The sequence below is a fragment of the Amphiprion ocellaris genome, chromosome 7 (assembly GCF_022539595.1).
Source record: "Amphiprion ocellaris isolate individual 3 ecotype Okinawa chromosome 7, ASM2253959v1, whole genome shotgun sequence".
NCBI lineage: Eukaryota > Metazoa > Chordata > Actinopteri > Pomacentridae > Amphiprion > Amphiprion ocellaris.
Window position 1 is genome coordinate 351,032 of NC_072772.1, and position 11,503 is coordinate 362,534.

Genomic DNA, 11,503 nt, shown 5'->3' on the forward strand with positions numbered 1-11,503 from the left:
TAGCTTAACAGCTGCAGGTACAAAACTGGCCTTCAGTAAACATCCTCTGTAAATAACCTGACATGATAAACCTTAGCCTTTTACATGATGTACTGAAGTATAAAAATCCCAGTTTACAATAAATAACAACAACAACAACAAAAAACGGCTCCTGGACAGAGCAAGGCTAGCAGTTTCCCTTTGCTTCCACTCCAGTTTATACTAAGCTAAACTAGCTGGTGGGTTGTAGTGGTGGGTTTTTGTTTGCAAGACAGACATTTAGAGTGACCTATTTCCAAAATATCTTCAATTCCAGTGCATGTACACTTTCAGTTTTCCCTTAATTGATTCTGTTCTACCGTGAATGATCTAAAAAGGATTAGGTGATGTGAACAACCTCACTGCAAACTTGAAAGTGCTCATGAAATTCAGAGAGGACAAAAATAATCTATCTGTGTCATCTTCAACACAAACCTGGCTTCCACAGTGTATTTTTAAACCACCATCAAAGACATACAGCATTTGTTTTTTAAAAAATATCACCGGGAAGTCTACAGTGGCGGTCCGCTGATGCTAATGAGGAATTCAATCAAGTGATTTAGAGGGCATTCGCCTCTGGGTGACATAATTGTGGCTCGATGATGACTTGTGCATTGCCATCATTGCCTCCATTCAGTGAAATAAAGCTTTTTGTGATGACAGTGATCTGACAGAGCAGCTGTTGTATAGGTGGAAGTGAGGCATGGCAGTTTTCCTGTAGATGTGGCCTTTATTATGCAATCTCCTCTGGATATGTAGATGACAGTTAAGTAAACAGTTTATCTGAATGGATGTATGTTTCATGAAAACAGAATTAATTATATGTCTTTTTATGGCAAATGTGTATTTATTTTTACTCTAACTTGAAAGAATTTGCTATTAAAAGTGCTAAATTGATTTTGTAGCTGCTGCAGATTCAATTAAATGTCCATCTGTAGACCCCAGTGTGTTTTAGGATGTGTAATGTCACCAGGATTGACTTATAACTGTGACACCAGCGTCCCTGAAAGTGTAGCAGTGCATTGAAACGCCGGCTTGAAGACAGGTTGGTGCCGAATCCTAATGCCTCCAGTGTGCTTTGAGCTTTAATTTTTTTTACAGGATGCAATAGGTGTCTGAGCAGTGCAGCAAGGAGCTGGGCTGATAGTGGGATACTTATTATAGCCCTAGCAACAGCGCCGTGATTGGTGGCTGCAGAGAGTGAGCCTGTCAGCTATTGGCTGGCGAGGAGGACCTTTCAAAGCACAGAATTTCATCTGGTTCAGTGCAGCAAGCTGCAGCAAGAAGCTGCAGTCTGAGGGTGGGCAGCTGCAGCAGTTCACCACTTCAGCTCATCAATCAGCGCCGTGGCTCCACTCCCAGTTTGAAATGCACAGATATGCAAGAATTCTTGTGCAATAGAGTGGAAAGCTCAACCTTTGCTTCTAAAAAATACAACAGGCAAGTGAATTTAAAAAACGCTCATGCTCCATCCATTGTCTTTCATGAGAGGGCAGGATTTTATTTTTTTGCAGCTTTATTGCTCCTCCGCAATAAATACTTCTACAGGTAATAACCTGTAGAAGTATTCTTTGATCTATGGCCTAATTCAGTTAATGATTAGCAAAGCGGCCTTAAAAACAGCCTCACGTAAGATACACTGGTAGCTGTAAGCTGGCAGCGGCTCTGCACTGCAGCTAATACACACTCCATCTCATACATTCAACCCATGCAAGAGTGCAGCCACATACAGTACGCAGCAAACCCACCCAGATATGGATGCAAACAGTCACACACATCACACACAGCAGTTACGTGACCCACAAAGGGTTACGTAAGGTCATGCTGACTTCCTGTTTTAATGTGAAGGCAGAAATTTGGAGTCTCTGCTAACTAAAATGACGAGGAATACGCTGTGGTGTTCCAGGTATGACTGTAAATGGCGAGATTACAGACAGAAATGAAAATATAGAATAATACCAATAAACAAATAATTTTAATGGGCAACAGATGGCAACCAAAAATTCCAAAGAACATACAGTTTGTATCCCATTTTCAGCTATCACTCCCCCCAATTCTTGCGAATTTCCAGGTCAGCTCTTCTTTAATCAAATTTGTGATTAAATCTTTTTTCTTTTTTAAACCTCAGATCTTCTATTTGCATGTTTTCGTGTCACAGAGACAAGAATCAACATCCAAAAAGAATGAAAACTTTAAAATAAAAACACAAACCACAGAGAAAAGAAACACAAATTAATCAAATAAAGGGAACACAATGTATGTATTCTTGGCAATGAGTGAAAGTCACCTGACATGGTTCTTTTAAGAAAAAAATATTCCAACAAAAAAAAGAGAGATAGTTCAGTTTCCACTCATTTTTACGCACAAAACATACAAATTAAAGCAACAGACTCAACTCCACTGTAATATTCATAAGCTGTGTGAGCGTTAGGATTTCATGCTATTTGCCTGGCGAGCCTTGGAGACCGTCAACTTTATACTACGTTAAAAATAAAGCAAAGCAGCTGTGACATACAGTGTGAGCTCATGGAGGTTGACTCATGATGGTGACATAATTGGCATACATGAACAAGGTTGTGTGACCTTAAGGCTTTTGGTTTCTCTCTTAAGCCATCACATCTGAAATCAAAAAGAAGTCCCCCAAAAACTGCCATGTAATAGGAAAAATAAACTGCCATCTGTATGAATATATTCATGTAATAATCTATCGAACTAGCAGCAGCATTATGACGATAAATCCGTTCAGCAGCTTTCTGTGCTCTTGAGCAGCTTCTTAGTGTCTAAAGTTTGTTCTGAAGACGTGATTTTGCCAAATCGGTAACCGACTCTATTGGATTGCCTTTGCTTCCCGTGTGACTCTATTGTTGTGCATTGGTGTTGATTATTCATATCCAAGTGCTGTACAGAGAGCAGACACATGTAAAAGTGAGGGAAAATATTACATCTTGCACACATGCTTGCAGGAACTTAAAATACTGGCAGATAAATCCGTTTTTCTGTTAAAAGTTAACTTGCAAATGAGGCATATCTAACTTGAAAATGAGGCATATTAAATAATACAGGCACAAAAATAAAGCACGTACCATATTCAGGGCACAAAACTAAGCATTTTTTTTTCTTCTATGAAATGGTTGTCCTTAAAAACAAATTTACTTATGGGTGACGATACAACAATACACTAGACCACCACGGATATGGTGCATGTATAATTTAGTCATATTCTTTTTTATTATCATAGCTATTATTTCGGTTCTTGTGCAACTGCTACATAATGACTCACATTCAAGATATTTTGTCACTCATGAACAGCTAAAATGTATAAAAACAAACAAAAAAATGTATACTGTCAGAAATAAAATATGGTCCATGTTAGTGAATTCATAACAGAAACATTGAGCCTGGAAACTTCACCATTATTAAACTGGATAGCATGACAGAAAAAAGTACTTAAATACTGTTCAAAGAACAAAAGATATCATAATCATACTTCAATGTGACAAACACCAGCTGGTAAGATTAAGTGATCACTGGTGGGTTTTTATCTTCCTTTTTTTTTCTTTCATTAACAAATTAAATACACATATTGCATGTCACTATAGCAACGCCCATTACAGGTCAATTTTTACGATCACCATTTTGGTATAGCAAATCAAAAACCATAACAAAATGAAATAAATTAGAAATCAACATCAGACAAAGCCTGTTTTTCTCAGTCGTATGAATACTTAACACCCACAGTATAAGTTAATAAAGTCAAGCTACTGTATATAAATACATCACCAGCATGCACAATATTGAATAATCGATATTATTGTTGTCATCATCTTACACTGAAGAAACAGTATAGTAGGCAAGTGCATTTAATAAAACAAACACAGAAGTAAACCACAAACTCTGAAGCTGCTTTTATTTTTTGGTATTTTTTTGTTTTATATTGTTAAGTCTCTGCCTTTTTGTAATCTTCACCTCCAAAAGAATAGACTATTCCAGTGACACAACAGACTAATCTGCCAAATACACTTTAGACAGAAGGTGGGGAATTCATTTTTGTCTATCCAGTCCTAATTTTTTTTATTTACTCCTGTGCAATTTATCTTCTAAAATGTTTTTTTTATTACTGGGGCGAGATTAAAACTTTAGCTTTGTTAGTGTGAGTTTAATATCAGTGGCGTATACATGGACCACTACTGGTCTCATACATAGACAACTACTGGAACCAATGCAAACTAGTTGTGTGAGGCATTCCCATTCAAGCATTTTCTCTCTCAAGTGACTCAAATGCATCTCTCACGCAAAAACCTAACTAAGCAGCTTATCTTGACAGAACAAGGTCAGTTCCTATGCCAGTGTGAGGCTGCCATTTCAATCCAACAACAACCACTTCAGGCTGATTGACTGACATATCAGTGGTTTTGGCAAATGTCAAAGAGAAAATCAAGAAGACGGAGGCCCCTTTCAACTGTATATATATTTCTATATATATTTAAACTAAGATTTTACCTCCACTCTCACCTCTCTTTTGATTCTTTTAACACATGGAAAAATAAAGAACTGCTGCTGCGGTAGTATCATCGGCAAAAGCGGCTGCCAAAGTCCACTGGCCCTTCATATTTTTTTTTTCGAAGTGCGGCTTCTCTTTAATTGTTGCCCTCCCCTCCCTCGTCATCCTGCTGGTCACTTGTCCACAGTGTCAAGTTGTCTCGGAGCAGCTGCATGATGAGAGTGGAGTCTTTATAGGAGTCCTCGTTGAGGGTGTCGAGCTCGGCGATGGCGTCGTCGAAGGCGGTCTTGGCCAGATGACAGGCCTGCTCCGGGGCGTTCTGGATCTCGTAGTAAAACACAGAGTAGTTGAGAGCCAAGCCCAGGCGGATGGGGTGGGTGGGCTGCATGTGCTCCTTGCTGATCTCGTGAGCCTCGTTGTAGGCCTTCTCTGAAGACTCCACCACCGTGGCCCTCTTCTCCCCCGTGGCCACCTCAGCCAGGTACCGGTAGTAGTCGCCCTTCATCTTCAGGTAGAACACTTTGCTCTCGTGCTGGGTCTCGCTGCAGTTCTTGATCAGGAAGTTGTCCAGGAGGTTGAGCACGTCCTGGCACACGGCCTCCAGCTCCTTCTCAATCTTCTCCCGGTAGGCCCTCACCATCTCAATCTTCTTCTCATTGCCATCGGCCGAGGTTTTCTGCTCAATGCTGGAGATTACCCTCCAGGAGGAGCGGCGGGCGCCCACCACGTTCTTGTAGGCCACGGACAAGAGGTTCCTCTCCTCATTGGACAGGGCCTCGTTCAGCTCCGTCACCTGGAGGAAGAAGAAGAAGAAGACAAACCGTTTAATAACCAGACTGCATGTAGATTATATACAAAATAACATGAGAACACAGCACAGAAAATCTGCAATAATGTCTGGTAAAAATATGAAACATTTGAGGGGTGTGTCATCTCAAGAATGAGAATTTTCTGCTTTTCTTTCTTTTGTACAATTGTAAGTTAGGTTAGACCTCTTGGTTGGAAAAAAGAAACAATTTCAAGATGGTATGAGGTAATATGCTGACCACTCCCCTAGCTATATCTCATCTTCTGTCATTTCTCTGCTACTCTTTGCAGTGAAGGAAAAATATTCCATGATAATATACTTTCTCCTACATTCTGAACTAGCTTAGTGACCAAAAAAATAATGGAGATATCAATCAATGCTGAAATAATCACTAGTTGCAGTCCTAATTATCACTGACGCCATCCTTTTGCATGAAATAACCCGGACTAACAGTGCACAGCGCCATCCACGGCAAAGAAGATGAGCAATATTTTACATGTCATGTGCAATTTCCCAGTTTCCATGGCAATCCATTCATTTAGTGCACCAGTAGCTCCAGCTGTCATGTGGACAGCTAATGCTAGTTGGTGGGAAATGATATTCAAGATAGTTGGCAGCGGTGGGGGGGTTGGGGAAGGGAGGGAGCTCTGGAGATGGCTAAAATGTTCCCACGAGGACTTGGGGGCAGCTGAACTGTAAGTGAAAACCATCACTGCACAGGCGGTTCACATGTCCTAGTGACCTTCTCTTGGGCTCTGACTGACCTTTTACCTGTCTAAAATGCCACGCCGTGACATCACTCTGAGTTGCACCGTTAAATTTAGATTTTGACGGATTGGGGTGAGGGTTAGAGTGGTCGTCAAAGAGGCAATGGTCTATAATAAGCTGCTATTACTCGGGGTTATTCTATTCGACTGCAAAAACAGGAATGCGGCTTCTGTCGGATCAATAAGAAATATTTCGAAACCTTTCACCTTGGACAAAATCTAGATGACTGGGTTTCATCTGAAAAGCTCTTGTTTGAGGTGTTTCTCTCTTTGACATTCTCTGCTCAGCCAGAGGAGTCACAAAGATGGCGCAGGATCGCCGACGTCACATGGAGCTGGATGGAGAGATCAGAGCTCAACCTATAGCGACGGAGCGGCCTTCGCTGTGCCTCTTAAAAACTGTCAGTGATCGTGATTGGATGCAGACGACAAATGTGTACAGCCAAATTCAGCAGATTCCAACAAAACAAATGGGTCACCACTCCAATTATGACAATTGCCACTTACAGCTGTGCCAACTGCACGGCTTATGTCTTAATAAGAAATTAATAGAAATTAGTCATTATGATTTCAAGGCCTTCACAAACCTACCATTTCTTGATTTATTAAGAGAACCAACAAATGAATTAACTATCTTTTAACTGTTCAGCTGCTCACTGTGGGACATTATGGGATTTGCAGTGGCCTTTTCTTCTAATAATTATAATTAGGTGCAGCACCAGCATTTTCACATACATTCTACGTGAGGAAAATGAAGGTGACAGCCTATCGTTTGTCAATTCTGGCTGCAATGAAAAGGGATTCCCTTTGATTAAAGAGCGAGAGCACCCACCCCAGCAAAAAGGGCCCCGTTTGGACCGCACTGACATGGCAGATTGTTTAAAGGGAAAGGAATCCCTCCCTGCACACATCATCCACCTCCTGCAACCAGAAACTCTTGATGACAAACGATCCACTGGGGAGGGGGGAGAAGAAGAAAAAAAATTGTTCCATCTCTCTGGAGGAATATAACACTAAATGTACCTCGTTTTAAAAAGTTTTAATGTCTGAGCTCAACACAGGCTCGACTTCCAGGATGCTGCTGCTGCTGGTTCCAGTGTGAGCCGGTGTGACACAGCAGTTTTTTTTTAACCCTACTGTTGAATCCAGTTCCCAGAATTTCTTAAGAGGCCAGCGAGAGTGAGACAAAAAAAAAAAAAAAAAAAAAAGGAAGAAGGAACAGCAGACAAAAGGCTCTGTCCTCAGATCCAGCCAATAAGAGCTGAGAAAGCTATTGTGAGGCAGGCCAGCCGTGTCATCCCTCACATCCAATATTCCACCACTTCTTCAGCTCCTGTTAACCCAAAATGACTTGAAATTGCTGCCTGAAATCAGCCCTGGCACTCAAACAGCACATGCACACATCGACACAGGAGGACACATGAGCAATGAGGAGGAGAGGGAGGGAGAAAACTACGCCTGTAATCAAACCTGATCATATTGACTCACTGCAATATGACAAAGAATATTCTAGAGAGATTCTGCTGCCTCCTACGTGTGTTTAGAGGAAATATCAGCTCTTTATCGGGGCATTTTTCCAAAGCAATCATGCTCAAATGATGCCTTTCAGCCACGTATTGTAGCATTAAAATGAGCAGTTTTGGGTCATTGTCATTAATATTTTAATTTATGTGACAAAGGGAGGAAGAAGAGGAGGAGGAGGAGGCTTTTTCCGAGCTACCTCAGATGGCTCCCAGCAGCAGAAGCTCTGAGAAATTCAGCATAATGGAGGAAGGGGAGATGGGCTGGTGAAAAAACAGGAGGAGAGAGGAAAAAAGCAGCAAATGCAACAGAGCAAAGCCATTATAAGATCCGAGGCTCTTATTAGCAGAAAGATGAAGCTCGGCCTGCATGCATTTCATTGTAAAATCCCTTCATTGAGCGCCACGGCCGACAGAAAGGCACCGCCCAAGGAGCAGGCGATTTGGACTCGGCTCAGAAAAAGACGGGCTCTGAGGTGTCGGTGAACCGGCGACAGGATAATAAACACGTTAAATTTTACTTTACAGTGAGTCCTGCTCGGAGTGTAGAAATATCGAGGCACAGAAAGTGCACATTTCCAGCCCACACAGTCGACATTGCGGGACGCGCCTTTTACGCACAACGGAGCAGCGCCACAAAAAAATCATCCGCACACATGTAAAAGGCACATTTATCATCTTTTTTTTCTTTAATTTTGAATGAACTTACCGATTTCATAGCAGCTGCCATATCATCATATCTCTCAGCCTGTTCAGCCAGCCTGGCTTTCTGCACCAGCTGCTCGCGATCAACCATTTTTTAATATTTGGTCGCTTGGTCGAGCTGCTCTACTCGGGTTTTGGGGATGAAATGATGGATAATTTGGAAATGGCAACGCAGTGAAATCCTATGCGAACCTAATGCTGCAGCTGTTCCTTGCTGTCTGTCTGAGCTCCGTGCAGACGGGACACCCTCTCCTCCCTCCTCCCTGCCTTCCTCCTCCTCCTCCTCCCTTGGCTGCGTCATCACTCGGAGAGATAGGAGTCTATGCCAATGATGTAACACTCCATACATGGGAACCAGAGGCCTGCAGGGATGGATGGGAGCGGAGCTGGGAGAGGGGCCTTCTGTGAAATTGAGTCCTCAAGGGGGAAGGCTGCATGTTGGAGCAAAATAGCCTGGACAGTCTGATTGATTGTGCATCCATGCCGTTACAAAAAAGACCTACTGTTTCTCTAAAGAGGACCCTAAAACACGCTAATATGCAACATTTCCCCTCACCATTAAAAAAAACATTCTGTTTCCACAACAGAAAACACGAAAACAACTACAAACTTTCTTAGAAGCATGCTGGGCCACCAGCCTTCATCAAAGAATTTTAAGTTCCCATATGGTGAAAACAAACTGAGGTTGTTATAATCTAAAAGGCTGTTCAGATACGAATACATTTACTTCTTCCATTCCTCAAGCCCCCCACAACTAGTTAGCCTCCCAGCTTTACAAACCAGAAAGACTTTTACTGATCTACTATGTTCCACGTGAAGACACAAAAGTCTTCTAGCCCAAATTTTGCATAATTCTGCCCCCGGACTGCCCACTGGTTCCATGTGATTCATTCAGAAAGGGCGGCTGCCTCACACTCCACCACGTTTACATACTTTCTAGAGCTGCTTTTGCTAAAATGTCTCAGCCACAAGCAAATCACTTCAAATGTTCTGCTGCTGGCTGCAAGAGTGAACACAAGAGTCTTCATGCAGTCCCAGCATCAGAGGAACAGAAGATTCAGGGTGTTTCTGTTATTTCTGATGGCCGAATTCTCAGTAAAGTTCTTCTCATTTACATATTTTTCTGTTTTTACTGTCAGAAAGTAGAACAAGTATGAAAAGTGAGCATGAAGACTATATGCTAACCAGCTGTCACTCAAGAGCCATTTTCCAAGCAGCAAAATATTGATAAAATAACCATAAATTCATTTGGCAAACTCACCATAGAGATGAGTTAAAAACAACAACAATATAAATTCCTGGTCTCACACAGTTATTGCTGTGCATTCAACTGTTTTACTCTGCGCTGTCTATCCTAGTTACAGAGAGAGTCTTCTTTCTGAAGGGGAATACATTTGAACCACCAAAACGGCTCCTATCAAGCCTCTTTCAGGACAAGCAACAGCATAAAATTCAGGACCAGCAACAACATAAAATTTAAAATTTTGGCTAACAAAACAAACCTGTATTGATTTATTTCCAATGTGCTCATGCTTATGTCATGGTTTGGTACACACAAAGTGAACACTGTGGTTGAAGTTGCACTACAATGACTGTCTTCCGATAAACACCACCTTGTGCTGCCCTGAGTTTCTGCAGTGGAAGCTAACTGTCTAAGGTTCCTCCACAGTGGATGAAACACTAAGTGTCTACATAAAGGAGAAACTCCAACAATCTTCTGCAATGACTGTCTCAGTTCGGATGGATCAGGATGAACTGTCCTATAAAGTGCTTCTATATGCAGTAATGTGGATTGGAGTGCCTTCATTGGGGCCCTTTTAGTGGAAGAAAATGTGATAGCAGCCTGTAAAGTACCCTCACAAGTGAGTAAACATGATAAAGAGCCTTGGAGTGAAGATGGAACTCAGCTGTCACTGTAATGAGCTGGAGGTTCTGTAAGGGCGCAGTTCTCATGAAGAAAGACTGGGAAAAAAGTGCCATTTAGGGCGGCAATAACACACTGTAGCGCAGGATTGGTGCCCTTTCCATGAAAACAAACACATGATTAAAACATCATGCATTAATGAGCACCCTTTCAATGAACAAAAACACACCGTGAAGTGCTCTTCAGGGGAGAACAGGAGATACTGTGCCCTGTACAGTGAGCTTATGATGGACTAAACTGACCATTACGGTAGAAATGAATGTTTCCTTCATGTAGGTTGACCTTAAAAACACTTTGGAATTGTTCTAGCTTATAGACATTTTTCTGCTCTATTGATTTTCTGACAGTACTGCTCAGTAGATTAAAGGGTTTTGCTGTCTTAGGGTCGGTGCAGCTGCAGCATTCATCCTACTGCAGTTTTTCCTGAGGTTGGTCACACAGGAAGTCTGTTTTTTGTTATTAGAACAAGTGTATGGATAATATTATGTAGAATGCATTTTCAAAGTTGTTTTCATTTGTAGGCCTCTCTAAACATGCTAAACAATATGTGTTCATAGTCATCTCTACACTAATATCTGGTAAAACTTGAAAATTGTCTCCTGATTTGGAGCCCTTCAGTTCACTTGTAGAGCAGGAGGTTACAATGGGATTACAGGATGTCAGAAAGACACAGAAAACTGCAGATGGCACAAAGGGATCTGCAAAATGCAGCTCGAGGCAACAACGAGAGAGATGAAGGTTGAGCTCAAACTCTCACAGAAGTGCAGTGTGTGGGTATAATTTAATTACTGAAGTAAATGTTGCTCTGCAGCTCTGGTTTTTCATGTTTCCTGAAGCAAATCTGCTCCACAGTCAAGACGTCACCTTTCAGTATCAGCCTCACATTGGAGTGAAGATGCCGTCATGTTTTTGCCGCACAAAACTTACTCTCACCTGGAAGAGGCAGCAGCACTGTGAGAGTCATGGCATTTGACTTTTTCAGGGCTTTTGAAACCATAGAAATGGAATAAGCTGCAGGTGGACTACAGTTTGTGAGGCTACAAAGCGATGTGTAGAAACTTCTTTCTCCCATCCTGCTCTCTTTCTACACCTCTGACTTCAGATTCTCCCCACAGTTCTACCATCTGCACAAGTTTTCACGTTGTATCAGCAGGAGACAGGAGGCCGGGTGAACAGATTTGTGGAGTGATGTGAGCTCAACCACCTACAAGTCAGCATCATGGTTCGTGGTTGTGGATTGCAGGAGGTACTAGGGTTAGT

General features: G+C 41.8%; 1 protein-coding gene across 1 annotated transcript; it reads right to left on the minus strand.

The window, feature by feature from the left end:
• Positions 1–1,974: 1,974 nt before the first annotated feature.
• ywhag2 (3-monooxygenase/tryptophan 5-monooxygenase activation protein, gamma polypeptide 2) lies at positions 1,975–8,572 on the minus strand. The gene is made up of 2 exons (XM_023274255.3): positions 8,324–8,572; positions 1,975–5,312 (listed from the first exon to the last, which is right to left on the minus strand). Exons 1-2 carry the CDS (start codon positions 8,408–8,410, stop codon positions 4,656–4,658), a joined length of 744 nt encoding a protein of 247 aa, XP_023130023.1. The 5' UTR covers positions 8,411–8,572; the 3' UTR covers positions 1,975–4,655.
• Between the last annotated feature and the right edge of the window lie 2,931 nt (positions 8,573–11,503).

What these genes read in the sequence shown, in the direction of transcription:
- ywhag2 (XM_023274255.3), bottom strand. Translation starts at nt 8,410, where the DNA reads ATGGTTGATCGCGAGCAGCTGGTGCAGAAAGCCAGGCTGGCTGAACAG. An exon ending in TGGCAGCTGCTATGAAATCG is followed by an intron (nt 5,313 to 8,323) that starts GTAAGTTCATTC and finishes TTCTTCCTCCAG; the next exon opens with GTGACGGAGCTGAACGAGGC.